At 40.2% G+C, this 18185-nt stretch overlaps 2 protein-coding genes across 2 annotated transcripts; one reads left to right on the top strand and one right to left on the bottom strand.

The window, feature by feature from the left end:
* The first annotated feature begins 499 nt into the window (after positions 1-499).
* Positions 500-9093, top strand: tlx3b (T cell leukemia homeobox 3b). Its single transcript, XM_010894652.4, has 3 exons — positions 500-1164; positions 3213-3450; positions 8791-9093. The coding sequence occupies exons 1-3, from the start codon at positions 723-725 to the stop codon at positions 9002-9004; spliced, it is 894 nt and encodes a 297-aa protein (XP_010892954.1). The 5' UTR covers positions 500-722; the 3' UTR covers positions 9005-9093.
* A 3543-nt stretch (positions 9094-12636) lies between these two features.
* Positions 12637-17142, bottom strand: npm1a (nucleophosmin 1a). Its single transcript, XM_010894653.5, has 11 exons — positions 17002-17142; positions 15567-15646; positions 15317-15436; positions 15117-15210; positions 14810-14919; positions 14520-14557; positions 14362-14428; positions 14175-14255; positions 13861-13977; positions 13617-13691; positions 12637-13425 (listed from the first exon to the last, which is right to left on the bottom strand). Exons 1-11 carry the CDS (start codon positions 17048-17050, stop codon positions 13375-13377), a joined length of 882 nt encoding a protein of 293 aa, XP_010892955.1. The 5' UTR covers positions 17051-17142; the 3' UTR covers positions 12637-13374.
* Positions 17143-18185: the final 1043 nt, after the last annotated feature.

The following is an 18185-nucleotide window of genomic DNA, read 5'->3' on the forward strand; positions in this document are numbered from 1 at the left end:
CCACTGATGTACAAATGCTCTAATTTGGAAAGCAGTATAATAGGCATATTAAAGCAGTTTCATTAAATCTTCGAAGGCATTCCGTTTTTCATTAACCATGGTTATGATAGGCTAAGACAACGAATCATCGGTGGTCGACAATACAGCCAATAAAGATATTAATGAATCCACCGCAATGTGAGCTTTTTAAGAAATGATGTCACTTTGGAATGTTCCCTCAGCTCGCGTTCATTTCAGCGTATTAAAGTTAAAACATCAACCAATGAGGTGGGGGAAAGCTCTAACCAATCGGATGAGAGAAATAGGAAAAAGTATTCTGGGGTGTGTGCGTGTGTGTGTGTGTGTGTGTGTGTGTGTGTGTGTGTGTGTGTGTGTGTGTGTGTGTGTGTGTGTGTGTGTGTGTGTGTGTGTGTGTGTGTGTGTGTGTGTGTGTGTGAGTGGAGGAGGGGGGTTGACCCAAGCGATTGCCCCGCACAGCGAAATCAACGCGCCAAACTTCCGCAAATCGCAGATGGACGGATCCGTCAGAGCCGCGAAGGATGGTGGTAAATTTGCTGTCATAGAAAGTAATAGAAGGAAATCTGTTCAAACGAGCTTTAAAGGGATGAGCTAAATGCTTTACCCAGAATCCAGTTTCTCCTCGTAGGCTACACCATTCCGCTTGCACCACCGGCTCTGTCCGAGGACGGAATAAAGGTGCTGGAAAGGTTTCGGTAGTAAGAATGGAGCGGGCGCCAAGCAAAAGCCCCACCGGCGTGAGTCAACCCCCTCAACCTGCCCAGCATGAACCCATTAGTTTTGGTATTGACCAGATTCTTAGCGGTACCGAACAGGACGGTTCACAGAACAACACCCGGAGTGGTTCGGATACTGGCAACTCCACAAGTGGAGGAAGTTACCACCTTGGTAGTCCAACTGGAGCTAGTGCAGCACCCTTCACCTCGCTTTCCGGTTCTTTCCATGGTATCGCCTCGTCATATGAGGAATCAAGTGCGTACGGAGTGAACTTGACTTTCACACCAGGAGGGGTGATTCGCGTCCCGGCGCACAGGCCTCTGGCCGCCGCGGTACCACCTCCAATAGCCAGCGCGGTACCCGGGTTAGGCAGCATCAGCTTCCCCTGGATGGAGAGCAGCCAAAGATTCGCCAAGGACAGATTCGCAGGTAAAGTCCATTCAACATTGATTTAAGTTAAGGAGTATAGCTATAGACGTAATATCGGTCTAAAAAACCAACCCACAACGCCGATGGGATGTAATTCATATGGCCAAATATTCACCTTCCTGATTCATTGTGGTCATTTCCATTTCAAATCTCTATATTCTTGGTTTTCATAACAACTACGCCAAGCCTATTTTTTTTTCCAAAATGAATTTTCGTTTTGGGTTGAAATTAAAATGACCAGGTTTACAAATAAATTAAACAAGATTCGTTTTTAATTAATTCACCAAATGAAATCCACCAAAGAAACCGTTAACATACTTGTTTATTCTGCTTTATATTGAGACAAAAATCGTATTGGTAATAATCTATAAGTTTGTATAGACTACTAAGAAAATATTTGTTAAAAACAGATACAAATTATTAAAAAAAAATATTAACATTTAATTAGATTTCACAGTAAGTTTTAACGCAAAAGACAAAGCCTGAATAAATACTGTTAAATGCGGTGTGGGCTGTAAAGCCCGGACGAGACATGGGTCGTTTTCTCAAAGTGTGGCATTGGGCACAAGAAATACTTTGCAAGTTGTAGTGTTGTACCAATACGAAATACTAATCATACAGGATTTATTAAAAAAATTAAAAAAGCAAATATCAACTGATCAGAAATATCAAAATACAACCACTGAATTTGTAATGAAAACAGGCATTGTTACCACAGCCTACTTTTTAAATACATTTAGAATATTGACTAAATTATCCGAATCTTGACTAAAATTTCGATATCATAGTTGTCTTATCGAAGTTGATGTGCAAAGTTATTTTGGACATCCTTATGCTATTAGCTATAGCATTTGTCTTCCGCAAATCGACCTCATTCTGTTGCTAGTGTTACTTTAAAGGAACTGTTCACCTGTATTGTATGGTTTGATTTGAGTGCGGTTGCAGGTGTCTTACAAAAAAATAACTATTACCGTGTTTTGTAATGTGTATTATTTTTATTATTCTTTCCACACGACACAGTTGTTACAATATTATACATATTAAACCATCATTGGTGGACTAAAATGGGATGAACCTAACAAAATACCCAAACATAACCTGTATTGGTGAATTTCAATGCGTTTATTTAGGTTTCTTTTTATTCAAATGACATTTCACATAGCACTTCTAAATTAATTAAGATCACGTAAGACATTGTTAATTAAAAAAATAGGTACTTGGCCAATATGGGTAATTTTTTATGTCACATTGTAACACAAGTATTGTCTTTTGGACACCAGAAAAATAATATGTAGCCTATTCTGATATCTGATATTCTTATATCCAACAGACAATTAAATAGGAGAAACTGTTCATCTGAAACATAAATTATTTTACCAGTCTGTGTCCCTGTGGATGGTCTGTAACATTTATCAGGACCTTGGTTTTTCTTCTGGGGGCACTATAAAGATGTAAAGGGCCATTAATATTGCAGGAAGGTTATATATGATTGGCTGTGTGAATGGGGAAAAACACTCAACCTCCTTTCATGGACATGCTCAGCATAATTGACTGTCAACGTATATAAATATTCAGGATACAGAGCACTATTACACCAATCAGATGGCTTTTGGAAACAAATAGAAAATAAACATTGTGTAAAATGAAATGAAAAATAATGTGACTGGGACCACTATTTTTACTAGATAACAATGGATTTAGACTGAAATGGTATCATTGCCACACCTCAAAGGAATATGTTAAAATATGGGTGAAGATTTGTGCTAAACAGAAAAATAGCAGAATTATTCAATGACAAATATATACCAGCAAAATAAACTATAAAATATTAACCTGCACTCAATCATTCTCTTTAAGGGTTAATGACTATATCAATAGGTAGAATGAATGCTTGTACAAATTAAATAGATTGCAATGCAGAATATAATATTCTTCTGCATGCTAAAAGCAATACAAGAATATGCAAGGTTTCCTGTAACATGTGCATGACCTGCTCTTTTTATTTGTCCAATGTCCTCACACACACACACACACACACACACACCCAGCTGCACTGACACCATTCACAGTGGCCCGGCGGATCGGTCACCCCTACCAGAACCGCACCCCTCCAAAGAGGAAGAAGCCAAGAACGTCCTTCTCTCGGGTGCAGATCTGTGAGCTGGAGAAACGCTTCCACAGACAGAAGTACCTGGCCAGTGCTGAGAGGGCAGCTCTTGCCAAGACCCTCAAAATGACCGACGCCCAGGTGAAGACCTGGTTCCAGAACCGCAGGACTAAATGGAGGTGAGACACTGGGCTGTAGAGAGAATGGGAGGGAAGAGGGTGAGATGTGTTCTGAGGGGTTTCTCTGGAGGAGGATTTAGTCACAATTAACTTTAGACCGCTTTACAGATGAGCACAAGACCAGCTATCAATTTCTAAGATTTTGAATATACCTACAGTATTGACCTATAGCTGTATCTTTAATTTCTAGTCCAAGTTATAGAAGTGTGTTAAGGTCCTAACGGAGAATCAATGTGCAGCCAATAAGTTAGGTGCCCTCCAACTATCAGGTGAACTTGTGTCTTTGAAAGAAATTGTGTCTTTGAAACCATGCCAGTTATTCCAATATTTCACAACAAAAAAATACATAGGCTGGGCAGCACCTCCTACTGGATAGTTGACCAATCTACAGTATCCAGGGTTTTAACCCAAAATTGCTTAGCTTTTAGATTTGCCCCTGACAACTATATCCTAAAGTGAGAAATATTATTAACAGATAGTTTTTGGTTGAAATACAAAAATCAACTTTTCCTACTGAAGTCCTTCCAAAGCGTAGATTTCACAGAGCAAATTAAATGCAACCATACGTTGTCTATGTCCTATATCATCCATGATCAATGGTATATTATATGGGATTATATTATTTCAGAAGTAATTAAACAGAAATTGTTTCAATCCAAACCACGGGCTGAACTAAAGATACATAACATATACAGTATTGGCCTAGGGTTTCAAGCTTTGGTGGATTTAAAATGAAGATTAATAAATTCACATATAATAATAATAAATTCACATATCCACCTAAATGAATAATCTTCATTAAAATATTAATGCTATGTCAAATCATACTCTATTGAAAGTTCATTCAAAGTTTAATTTTTATAGTATATTTTAACTTCTTGAATCCTAGATCATCTTGAAGATACATTTAAAACCAACCAAATCTTGAAACTTGAATCAAACCTATCAATTACTAATTATTATAGAGAAAACAAAAATTCTGCTTGAATAATTCCATCTTTGCACTGGTTTTATTTGTAGTTTTGTTCTACAGATATCATTACAAAATAAATGTACATTTCTATGTTTAGGTTATTCCTCCTTCTTTTAAATCAAACATGGCGTGAACTTTAAATTAAGTTTGATTTGATTTTGTGCTTTTCTTCACATTCATCATATAAAAATAAATATATAGATATATAAACATATATTATAACAAGCACTAAAGTCTGTGGCCAAAATATACCTATACATCTTCAGTGTTGACAGTTGGTTTGTTATTGACCTAAGCATATTACTTTAATTGAAGCTAATACATAATATTAAGCACAGGTAACACTATCAAAGCACTAGATAAATCTTTAAATACTGGCAGTTGACAGTGTTTCATTTATTCACCGTTAACATGAGTAACATACATGTTGAGGTTACTTTTCATATGAAATCTTAGTGTGCATATTTAAGATAGCAGGTCTAAGGAGATCTTTACAGTTAGGTAGCCTATTACAAATTAAGCAATGGCCCAAGCGGGTGTGGTATATGGACAAAATAACATGGCTTTGAGCTGACCTTAGGCACGACAGATGATGAGTACCTGGGACACAGCATTTAATTGTGGTATTTTGGCAATATACCACAAACCCTCAGTGTGCATTGTTGCTATTATCAATCGCTTACCAACACAAGAGAACAGTTATGTGATGTCCTATCTATGGTAATTGGTCTCTTATAAACCGGATGATTTGAATCCTGAATGGTGATTGGCCAATAGCCATGGGAATGTAAGCAATAAGGCAAGAGAGGGTCTGGTATGACCAATATACCACGGCAAAGAGCTGTTCTCGAAGAGTGCCTAATAACAGCTCTTAGCCATGGTATATTGGCAATATTTTACAAACCCTCGATATGCCTTATGTCACTCGTAAACCAATTGCCAACACAATTAGAGCAGTGAAAAGTGATGTGATGTCATATGCGTGGTACATATGTTCCCATTTACCACGGCTATTTGCCAATCAAAATTCAGAATTGAAACTATCTGGTCAGTAAGAGACTGTATACCACGGGTGTAACATCATTACATTTTTTGCTGCTCTATTTGCGTTGGTATCCATTTTATAAGAGTAAAAAGTAATCTCTGGAATTGGTGATATATTACCAATATGCCACGGCTAAGAGATGTGTCCAGTCACTCTGCAATGCGACGTGCCGAAGAATAGCTCTTAGCCGTGGTATATTGGATATATGTTGCCACCCCCCCCGACGCAGCATCAGCCCCCTTGACGCAGGCTCAGCACCCCTGTCGAGCATCTGCCCCCACCCCGACGCAGCATCAGCCCCCTTGATGCAGTCTCAGCCTACCTGACACACTCTCAACTCCCCCAACGCAGTCTCAGCCCCCCCAACGCAGCCTCACCCCACCTGATGGACTCTCAACCCACCCAACGCAGTCTCAGCCCCCCCCCTCCCCGATGCAGTCTCAGAATCACCTGACGCTGTCTCAGCCCCCCCGACGCAGTCTCAGCCCCCCCGATACAGTCTCAGCCCCCCTGACGCAGTCTCAGCCCCCCCTGACGCAGTCTCAGCCCCCCTGACGCAGTCTCAGCCCCCCTTACGCAGTCTCAGCCCCCCCTGATGCAGTCTCAGCCCCCCCTGACGTAGTCTCAGCCCCCCTGACGCAGTCTCAGCCCCCCCTGACGCAGTCTCAGCCCCCCTGACGCAGTCTCAGCCCCCCCTGACGCAGTCTCAGCCCCCCCTGACTCAGTCTCAGCCTCCCTTACGCAGTCTCAGCACCCTCTGACGAGATTCTGAAATTCTCTTGTTTCTCTCTGCCACCAATGCGTTCAGGTAGCCTGTTTGTAGGTTGGACAGGGACGAGTCGTCCATCTGTGCTTGAGGTTGATGTGCGTCAGTATCTGTTCAATTCCACCTCATTATTATCAGCACCCCCTTATCAAAACCTCTTCCCGCTGCCAGGTATGCCTCACCCTCTCATGCCTTATTGTTTACTTATACCACATTTTTCAGCACTGAGGATTTCAACCAATCAAACAATGGAACTCAAATCATAAAAGTGGTACTAACTCAGTGGTACAAATGTCAGTAACATTTTAAGCACAGTTATTGTGTAAATACTTTATTTATTTAGGCTCTGCTAATATAAAATGAGTATGTTTATGTACATATTTGGTTACTGAGTACATCTAACTTACTACATTTACTTTATGTTGGTATAAAATGTGTTAATTAATATGATTATTCAATGTTTAGGTCTATTTCCATTTTTTTTGTAGTATTGTCTTTACATTGTGAAGTTGTAATGAGACATGATGATATTTGAGAAAAATACAGATTTATCTGTGTGGTATTAATTTAGCATTTGGGGTAATTCATTTTTTAATACTTTTTGATATTTATCTCATTGGTTAATGTTTTCTTATGGGAAAATGTAGATTTTTAAAATAGCAGAAAGCAGTAATAGTAATACTTGTCTTGTCGTATTATAACTTAAAAAGTTAAAAGGTTGGTCATTTTATATTTTAAGTATGATTGGTGCAATACTTTGAGTTGAGTTACACTGAAACATTAGCTCAATTCTGTGTATAAAATAATCAGTGCTGAATTTCAGACAGCATAGATCACCACCACTATTTACTTTTCACGTAATTACAACTACACTCAAAGAAATTTGGTTGAGATATTAGATGAAGCACAGAAACAAAACATTAACAGTTTTAAATACTAAATATATCGTTGGGCTATTAAAAAACTGCAGTGATAATATATTTAGATGATAACTAAGCCAGAAATCACACCATGAAATTTGGTTGTGCTTTAGATGGCGGTTGAAAGCATAAGAAAAGGAGAATTAAATAAACCTAATTAAATAAAGGTTGAAATCTCATTGATCAACGTCACAACCAAATATTACCCACATTTCCAAATTGAAATGACAGGTATTGTCTGTGGGAGCACCTTCCAAAGGGATGTGAAAGGTATTTAGCTCAAGGGCCACATGCTGATTTTAACACGGTCTGTGAGCGGGGGGGGGGCGGGGGGGGGGGTCGCAGTGAATATATCTCATTGTCAAAATTTGCCTAATTCTTCCTCTGTCCATAGCTTTTGCAACTGTCATATATAGCTCTATTATCATTTCTACATAGGTTTGATTTTCTTCTCAGTTATTTGAAATGATACTCCAAAGATCCCATATTCCCCTTCCTGAACATTGTTCCTCTCAGCTCTAAAGAATGCCATTATATTGGATACATTACACAATACATACATTACATTATGTATTGTCATACTATCATAAGTGTTTGGCTCGAAGAGGTTGTGAGGTATAGAAAATATAGCTTCACTGTTGTATATAAAAGGTTCACATTTAATAGCTTATGCAATATTAAGTGGATCACTTATACACCCACACTACACACACATATTGCAATGCATTATTCTAGCTGTTACTCTAGTAGTAATTGCTCTAGTACGATTATCTGTGAGTTAGATCTGTTGATTAAGATGTAGCCTGGAGCTATTTGCCTACCATTTGACACGAGAAACACAAAGAAGCCTGTAGCATATACGTGACATATCAATGAATGTATCTAAATATCTATTTCTATTGCATGAAAAACAACATGTATACACAACAATTACTAGCCTGCTACATGATCATGTAACTATGATTGTAGTCGTATCCAACCTACAGTAGCATATATCTGCCAAAGACAGTCAGGCTCTGTCTCTTAACCATAGGCCTACACACAGTCAATAATAAAAGATCTGTCTCATCGCAAATCTGACTCTTTAGAATAAATGAAACAGTGACTGTGGTGAAACAATTTGGTGCACACAGATTTTGGCATCCTAAACGATCCTAGCCTATTACGGCTGGAACATGTCAACGCTACAACAAAGTGATACGTTTGCAAATGTCACTTACAACAACCATAATATTGTTTTACTGTGTATTGTGCAGAATATAGAAAGACCATAGGTTCTGTTTGGAATATCTGCAAGAGTTGCTCTTTAGTCCAGTCGTGTGGAATTGTGATCTGTTTGGGCAACATTTGGTTTTTGGTTCTCCTTGAAACATTGGCTACGGTCCACTCTGGTTTTCCTTGCATATGTTATAATGGCTTATGTCAGTGTAGTGTCTCCTGCTGTACTGGGTCATCCATGTAAAAACGGCTGACAGGTGGTCCTCATCACTGTCCCTGTTCTAACGTTGGCCTCCAACGTTAGAACAGGGTGCGTCATTCTCGGTCTCCGAGGCCTCTAACAGGACATCTAAAAGAGTCCAGACCTTTGTGTCTGCCCGTCTCTGTCCTCCCTCACTCTTCCTGTGTTCATTGCCAGGCGACAGACGGCTGAAGAGAGAGAGGCGGAACGTCAGCAGGCCAATCGGCTGATGATCCAACTGCAGCACGACGCCTTCCAGAAGTCCCTGAGCGACTCGGTTCCGTCCGACCCGCTCTGCATTCACAACTCGTCCCTGTTCGCCCTGCAGAACCTGCAGCCGTGGGCCTCAGAGGAAGCTGGAAAGATGGGAGGTGTGACCGCTCTAGTCTGACTGGGATAGGGTGAGGCCCTCTGGACATTAAACACTGACTGGCCCATTGCTTACTGACTGCTGTCTAAGAAATTGCACAAAGGTGATCGTTGAGCAAAGAATGAAATTAATGATTATTGTACTTTGAGAACATAGCCAAAAAGTGTCTGAGGGAGTCCTGCTCTGTTCTGATCTGGACGTGCAGAATGTTTGCTGGGCCCTTGTGTCAGATACATCCTGGGTGGGATGACCTGTGGTGATATACTTGACACACATCACTGAGCAAGACCCATAATTCCAAATGGACATATTGACTGACTGACACAGCACAGATTGGCACATTTCTTCCTTCCACGCCCCATCTGTTCCTACACAGCTACAGTCACACAGCCAGCTCTGGGCCCCTGAATCTCCAAAGTGACCAATCTGCAATTGACCAGAAAATGAATGAGAGACAGAGAAAGATAACAGTAATATGTTGAGAATATATAAATCATTGTTGTTGCATGCAATCAATCTCATCATCCTGGCCTTTTACATCTTTAATTAATCTGTTTCCTGGCTGCTTAGAAGAATGATTCTTGGGTTGGGGAGATGGGCTTAGGGAACACTGATCCTAGAAAGCCTCTGAAAGTACTGCAGCCATTACTTCTGATCTATTATCACTCCAAAGGTAGATTAGGGGAATATATAGTAATTACACCTCAATAAGAAGGGAAACTATAAAACCGACATCCAATAAGTGAGCTATTCTAGGATTGAGTTCTTTTGGGCTAGTATTTAATTTTGTCTGGACATCCAAAACCAGAGAACTGCTACTACCTTATTAAACAGGATCCACCCGGAACACTAGAAAGACATATACTTTGTTTCATTAATTCATTGAATGGTTAATACACAGCTTAAGGGCTTTAATAAGAATAACAATAACATTCGCCAGTTGGGCAAAAGCAATCTAGTAAAACCGGAAGCTACTATAGAAGCTAGCTCAACACTGCTGTTTTACTCCTTCCAGGCTGGACCCATTCGCTGGAAAAAGAGGTGCATGAGGGTGGCATATCAGAGAGGTGGAGGGTCTGCTTGCGTCGGTTAACGTGTGGTGTAACGAATTGCTAGTGTGAGACATCAGAGAAATTTTGAGGCAGTGTGAATGAGGGATGTATACAGGACACCTCCCTATGTATCATACTTTGTATTTGATAAATATGTAAATAACTTAACAAAACCTAATAATAAAAAAATAAATATCTCGTTTTTGCTTTGAGTCCCTCTTTTATTTTTCTGCACAATTCAATAACATTGTCAGGTGATCTAAACGTGCTCCGATCAAACAAATACAACGCAAAGCGAACTGAACCGTAAAGCACATCAGAGATCCATATCACTAAAGGTCTCTCGCTCACGAACACGTTGGCCGGGGCAGATTTTTGCTTACGACACATCTTAGGCACTTACAGGGGGTGAGAGGAGATCCACAGAGACCATAAAAAGGCTCTCCCCATTAAAGCACCAGTCGCTGAGTGCTGTTGATTCACATTCGGCTGACCCAAGGGGAGAAGGATAGGTCTGAGTGTTGTGTCCATAATGAATGTGGTAAAAAGAAGTGACATAACATATCTCAGAAACGCCATATACGGCTCCGGAATCACCAATAGCTCCTTGTATAGTGGGCCTATTCATATCCGTACAAAGTGAAGCTGAGCTGACATGATGGTGCGACAAGATGAACCCCCCTCCTGATAGTTTGTGCGGCCGTTAGGGAGAGCAGCCATTAATAAATCCTTTCTGTTCAGGCTAATTCATACAGGATGTCTGCTGACCTCCTGGACCCACTCCTGGTCTGAGGGGAGGATACGATGAGATCAGCCCTCGAGGACGAAACAACCAATGCTATCAAAAAAGCACTTATACACCAGCCCCCTCTGCTGGCCAGAGTCTATACTTACTATCGATTAGTCGTTGTAACGTGTAAGGGATTTTCAGGTGATGTGCAGGCTCAAGTCTTGTGTGTTTGTCACATCAATGTGATGGGAAATTGGTGAACTTAATTAAATATACCTTTATCATTCCACAAATACATATATTTGATACTGAAAATCACCCCAGTTCCTGTCAATGACACGCAATAGCCATAACCTAATGCTGCCACTCTACAGGCACATCCAGGTTATTTCATTGAGTTGTCCTTTAAGTCTTGGGAGTGGATATTTTTTTAACACAAGCTACATTCCATTCACTTTGACATCCAGGAAAGGAATGTGGAATGAATACAGTTTTGTGGGCCCCTTTGACTAAAATGATTCCCAGGTGTAACTGGCTTCAAAGGCTGCCTGACATCTGTTTTCCATGGGCATGGTGTAGCATTTGGCTGGATTAAGGAGTAACCAGGGAAAGGCAGGAAATAAATGTAAGCCATTAAGATAAATCCAATTAATGCATACTAATTATATATTTTTAAAAAACCACAAACATCTGTTACCTGCCACTCACAAAATGGTGAGTGGGTTGCGCACATATGTAGGAAATATAATTGTTTCACATTAAGATTCAGATTTTATGAGTTCATGGCTACTAAATGGGAAAGACCCTGCAAAAGGGTCTGTGGATTTTCACTAAAGACTGTTGGTCTACACACCACCGTGATTTGGTTCTTTTAAATCAGAAATGGTAGATCACAAAAACTGCAACAGCAAATAACACTGGTTATTACCGCTCCACAGCCCCACAAATTAAACACTGATGCTTAAGTTAAACATTGGGCAGGTATGCTGTTGAAATTGGCATTTCTTAATGTAGATTTTATTTCAACCAGACAAAAAGAATGTTATAGCTCCAGTTATACACCACTAGATAGGAATTGAAATAAACTACAGAAAATACCTGGATCTCCACCTCGGACAACTACTGCATAGAGACTGCAAAAGGACCTAGTTCTATCCTCCCTACACCGCATGCCAAGCTGTGACTCAGTGGGACAAATTATTTTTTGGTGGAAACAACTTAGTAGTGGATATGGATGGCGGAGATGCTGACCGGTCAAGTAACCTGGCAGGAGCTCAAAGCCTCTAAAGAACACACATGTATACATGTTGCACTTCAGTCGTTTCCTCTGCATCATTTCACAAAACAGCTAATAAGTTTCTAGCCCTGCAGTTCATCAACATGGTAACATCATTACAAACTGTGCATTAGCCATAACATTTCAGGAGTAAAACTTAGTTACAAGCGCTTAGTCACCCCCATCAACCAGATATTTACAGTAGCAACTCAAGTGCCTTAAATTAGGTTAGCGATCACTGACCCGGCTAAAAATATAAACATTTAGAACCAGAGTAGTTAAACCACTCCACATTTCTTGAGGATTTTTTTTTACTAAAAGCTAAGATTTGCTTCATAGTTAAGGGCAAAATTGTTATGTTTATCAAAATTTTAAACCATTTCATAGGTGGAAAAAGATGCACCAGAAAAGACTAACATTGACCACTTAATTCTTGACCTGTTTTTCTGACTTTTATAAATCTACTAGCCATCTTAAATGTTTTATATGCATGTTTTGCCTTGTATATTTCCTAACATAAATCACGGATTTGCCCTGTGTATGACATGTGCTATACCAATAAACTCAATGCCTTAGTCACCCACCAATAAAACAATTAATTCTTCCCCAGAACATTTATTGTGGATCACAACATTCCTGCAAAAGGAGAGCTGCCCATACAGCAACTGTTACATAAAACAAAAATTACAAGGTCACAAAGCAGACCTAGGCACAACAGGATTACTTAATTTACGCAGGACCAGGTCACATTAGCTGCTCTCTGTATAGCAAAATATAAAACCATGAGTATGACCAACTTCAATTGAAGATCTGCAATGATTTGCCTAATGCATCAGATCTTCTAGAAGGGGAAGGACGGACAGGAGCTTCCACACACCCAACAAACAACTGCTTATGGATGACTTGGAATGGTCATCAACTTACTACACCCACCACTTACAAAGATAAATCACAACTACCCTCCTGAAAACAATCCAAACTACAAGAGGGATTTTGAACACCAAATGACTGGACTTCAAAAGGCTATGTACAACACAGTAGCAAGGATTTCATTTACACATTTACAAAATGCAAAGTTTCAAGTGGCTTTTAAGGTCCATCCACATGTAAGCTGGAATAATACCAGCCCTCCAGTGTTGAGGGGGTGAAGGTGTAGGTTCAGGGGGGTGGGTTTCAGTCCAATCAATTCCAGTAGTCTGTCCCAAAGCAGGGTACAGAACAGGCTAAACATCCACAATTTAGAGAAACAGCACAAGGCATCCAATCAAACATGTGGCAGAGTAGGTAAATGGTGTGGTGGTGTAGCAAAAAAATAAAAGGTTTCCTCAAGAAGTTATTTGCTCTCTTCCACGGTTTGTCTCCACTTCCACAGTTCTGCGATAGCCTGAAAAACACACGAGGGGAACATTGTTTATTATACTTCAGCCATTCAAATAAAAACATCACTGGTGAGCTCAGAACTTTAGAGGCATTGGTGTTTCTCACTGCTCATGTTAATAATTACAATTAAGTCCCAGAAGATGAGACTTAACCACATTCTTGTCAAAACATCTACACTGAGCAACATTAACATACCTTAGCATCTGTGACCCTGTAGCTGTTCTTCACAAAGCTCTCAAACTTGGGCTGCAGTTTTGGTAGGTTTACCCCCTTGAAGAGCAAGACATCATATTACTAAAGGGATTAACTTGTTTTATGTTGTTAACAGTTCTTTGGCATACAGTCAGTATAGAGGTAAATCCATCCTCACAGTCAGGCAGTTAATGTATACAGGTTGTTTATTAACACAGGCATTCTTAATACTCCAACAGACACCAACCTTTGCCAGTGTCGCCAGCAACTTGGCCTTCATCTCAGGGACGGTTGGGACCGGTTTGGGAGTCTGGGGGGTTTTGGGGGTCTGTCCATTTTTGTCACCCTTGTTAGGAGTCTTTGCCTATTTAAAAAAAAAGGGGGGGGGGCAGATGTAACACGACTAACAAGCACGTTGACACTCAGAAATGGGAATGGCCATCAGTCTCAGTCTTTTGGTAAGCAGTGTTGAAATCCCTCAGTAAACCATCAGTTCAACAAATCTCATCATTGATTAGACACCATGTTCAAGTAGGAAACAAAGTCTGTAAGAGGACTTACCTGTTTGCTAGATGGTGTTGCAGCTTTAGCGCCCTTTCCATTTGGAGTAGCAGGTTGGGCTTTGGACGGAGTCTTCTTAGCCTGAATGGAAACAAATGATTCTTTTGTCATGTCTTTAGTTTCAGAATGGGAGAATCAGAAATTAACTTAAAATGCCATACAGCTGCCCACAAAGACAACCACTCACCTTAACAGGAGACTCTTCAACCTCACTCTCATCTTCCTCTTCATCATCTTCATCATCGTCATCATCCCTAAAAGGTAGTCACATGTTACAAATCAACTCAAAACATCGCAAAATGGAGTAACAGGTTAGTGAGAACAAAAAATAAATAAATCACATACTCATCCTCGTCCTCCTCCTCATCCATCTTAATCTTTTTCTGCAAAGGGAGATAGGGAAAGAAATAGCTGGGCTCATGACAATGATAATGTATAGCAAAAACAGTCTATGGATCACATTCTCTTCAGTATGACTGAAAAAGCAGAGCGGCTACGTTCAATCTCAGTCTTTTGGTAAGCAGTGTTGAAAATGCCTCAGCAAAGTATCAGCTCAACAAATATCATCCTTGACGAGGCCACAAGTAGCAGGCCAGCAGCTATGTACTGGACTAGAGCATGTACTGAGGACTAACCTGAGATTTAAGGGCAGGTGCAGATGCAGGCCTTTTCTTGGAGGTTTGTACCTCTTCTTCCTCTTCCTCCTCATCGTCATTTTCATCAAAAGATTGGTCCCCACCCATCACTGCGAGAAAAATAATGGGTTACTGTCTAAAACTTAAAGCACTAGATCTCAGGAAGGGGGAGTGGCCATGCTCAGTCTCAGTCTTTTGGTAAGCAGTGTTGAAAATGCTTCAGTAAACCATCAGGTCAACAAATGTCATCACTGGTAACAGAAGCCATGGCCGTACTAACAAACCACACAAGTCACGGCATACTTACTGACAAGGTGCTGGCCGCTGATGTGGATTGGGCCGGAACCTGCCTTGAGACGGAACACCGCTGGGGGTGTGATTGCAAACCCACCAAGACACACCTGCAATGCAATGACCATATAAAAATCAACATGAGTTTGTGTACACAGCCTCCCCATGGAAGGACGACACAGGAGTATGGATGGTACTCCGTGACTGTCAACTTACACTAGGCAGGGTGGAGGGTTTAAGTGAAGCCAGCACAGCCTTAACCTTCTGGCCTTCTGTGTCCTGTCCCTCCACCTCCACAATGTGCAGTTCATCCTTGGTGCTTTGATCCACACACACCTAAAAGCAATCACCAAGAGACAATGCTTTCAGAAACAACAATCATACCATAGAGAAGAAATGAACTACTAACCACAAAGCTTGACATCAGGTCATGTTCTGTTCAGCAGATATAAAACAAGAAACTCACCATCCTCAGGTCCAGTTGGTGTTCAAAGTCATCCTCTTCTGGGTTGAAGACAACCTCCTTCCCAGACTTTAGCTCACAGCCTGTTGAAAGATTGGTTAATTAATAACGAGAAAATAAGACTGACCACCATTGGGGAAAAGGGGTCAGGTGATGGGTTGGACAGCATTCCACCATGAATAAACCAGCCACACAAGCGAATCCACAAATGTATTTTGTCTATCCTAACCAGGCACAATGATGACACACAGGTCACATTTGAATATATGGGAAGGTTGAACCAAAAACATGTGCATTTAAACTTAGTTTAGTACAAGATAAAGAACCTGGTCAATATCGATTGATAAGAAACCGTTTAATAATGCTTGACAACTAATGACAGTGGAACATGCAGGTCACGGTTTTCAATGTGCGCCGGGCATGGCAGAGCGAGAGAAGTTAAAATAATTTATAATCTTTTTCAAAGTAGAGGCATGCAGCGCCAAATTTGCGCGATACGCCGTTCAGGAGCTTGTGATTGCAGTATGTAGCTACAGGTTTCACTGAGGTGAGGCCAACAAGTGGGTAACGAAACACGTGGATAAAGATCTGTAGACCCAGTTAAATTTTTTGCAGAAGCATACCAAACTGTGCGCATTGATATCACAAGTATTTCTTGTAGCTAATAAAGGGTCTAAAAATGAGCATGCGGTAGCTACGAAGGAAGCTAACGTTTGAGCTACTAGAATCACCTTAATCCGGAAGAAAGAAATTACAACTCCATGTCAAAAAGTGCTTTTCTGAAGGGTTACTTATTCGAACATATATAGATTAAGTTACTGCTAGAAACTAGACATTTACCCCCCGAATATGCTGTGTAGCAAAAGCTAGGGCCCTGGGCGCCATCTTTAAAGCATAGCACGTGTTCGGCAATAGGACACGTGGAGGGCTGCTAGTTAGCTACAACTACAGTACTACCTAGCTCTTGTGGAGCTTCGTCTATAGCGTTATTGAAACAATGTAGTAAAAGTTATTCTAATTAAGTATGACCCAGCAACTACAATAAATTAAGTACCTAAGACGCTTTAAGAATAACCAATTTGATATCACGTTTTTGTAACTAGCTAGCTACCTAGTAATGGCTTATAAAGTTGACTGAAGGAAACTGCTGTTTTAACTGTAGACTGCTTCCTTTACGCCCATTTACGAATTTATGTGAGTTTAGAAAAAGTAACGTCATATATTGGAATATAATACGGCGAAACAAGGTATCCCGTTCATGGTGCTGTAACTGGCCAGCTAATGGTGCTAACGCTAGCTAGCCGTATCTGGTGAGATGAGAATCCATTTAGATGAAAATATTTTAAGACGGATACAATTTGTAGCTTGCTGATATTAATATAAAATTAAAGTTACACCGAAAGTATCCAATAACCTAAGATCTAATTGCATATCTCACCATATAGGAAGGTTTGTGGCCCCATTTGTTCTTCGTCCAGACCGTTCATTTTGCTTGTTAACTGAGGTTCTTACCGACGACGATGAACTGAAATGTTTCTCCCCACTGAGGCACTAACCAGACTCAATGACCACACCTCCTTTCTAGAATGCGGGAATGGTTTTAGAAAAGTCCCACCCCCTAGGCCTAGATCCTTGTATATACGAAATCGCAAACATGAGATATATAATAATGTATGTAATCTTTTCTGAGTCAGTTCACTTATCATATGCCGGTTTTCAACGTACTTGGCGCCCACGAAAGAGTAAAAAGCCGAAAGGTTACTAAGTTTGCAAGTAGCCTACTAACATTACCACTCCCATCGTAATGTGCACGTCAATCTTCGGACAGCTCGAATCTCTAATGTGTACTAAATACGTTTTTGTATTGCACTTTAAACTAAACGTAATGATGGCAACGTTCACTGAAAAACCCCTAACGCATTTTAATAGTAGTTATAAACCGGGTAGTTGGAATCCTGAATGGGGAAAGTCATAATGTATACGGTACCCTAAGTAGGGGAGGCCGGGATGTATTAACACCCTTTTCACTCTGCCATATTTCTCTGGAATAATTTGTGTTAAAATATTTTAACCGTATGTTTTAAGGTACACAAATGTTTTCTAAAATTAGGTTCGTGATTTAAGTAATGTTGTGTATTTGTGTTCATCAGCCCCATCGGGTTGGTTGGCACGTGTGGTTGGTGGGAACAATGTCAAAATGCTATAGTTAATATAAAAAAAGCAGCCAATAAAAAATATTTTAACATGTAATTCAAACAGGAACAATTAACTAAACATCTTTAAGCAATTCTTCAATTGGAATGTAAAGTTACTTTTGCCATTGACCATTCAAAATAATAACCAGGAGTGACCACAATATTTTGTAAGGGACAGTAACCACAATATTTTAGAATTGACAGTAATTATAACAGTATCCTAACATTAGTCCCCCTCCACACATACACACACACACACACATACACACACACACACACACACACACACACACACACACACACACAGGCACATGTATACAGGTGCTGGTCATAAAATTAGAATATCATCAAAAAGTTGATTTATTTCAGTAATTCCATTCAAAAAGTGAAACTTGTATAATGTATACATTCATTCCACACAGACTGA

The sequence above is a fragment of the Esox lucius genome, chromosome 7 (assembly GCF_011004845.1).
Source record: "Esox lucius isolate fEsoLuc1 chromosome 7, fEsoLuc1.pri, whole genome shotgun sequence".
Lineage (NCBI taxonomy): Eukaryota > Metazoa > Chordata > Actinopteri > Esociformes > Esocidae > Esox > Esox lucius.

What these genes read in the sequence shown, in the direction of transcription:
- npm1a (XM_010894653.5), bottom strand. Translation starts at nt 17,050, where the DNA reads ATGAACGGTCTGGACGAAGAACAAATGGGGCCACAAACCTTCCTATAT. An exon ending in GCCACAAACCTTCCTATATG is followed by an intron (nt 15,647 to 17,001) that starts GTGAGATATGCA and finishes ATCTTTCAACAG; the next exon opens with GCTGTGAGCTAAAGTCTGGG. An exon ending in CAACACCATCTAGCAAACAG is followed by an intron (nt 13,978 to 14,174) that starts GTAAGTCCTCTT and finishes TTTTTTAAATAG; the next exon opens with GCAAAGACTCCTAACAAGGG.
- tlx3b (XM_010894652.4), top strand. Translation starts at nt 723, where the DNA reads ATGGAGCGGGCGCCAAGCAAAAGCCCCACCGGCGTGAGTCAACCCCCT. An exon ending in CGCCAAGGACAGATTCGCAG is followed by an intron (nt 1,165 to 3,212) that starts GTAAAGTCCATT and finishes ACACACACCCAG; the next exon opens with CTGCACTGACACCATTCACA. An exon ending in AACCGCAGGACTAAATGGAG is followed by an intron (nt 3,451 to 8,790) that starts GTGAGACACTGG and finishes GTTCATTGCCAG; the next exon opens with GCGACAGACGGCTGAAGAGA.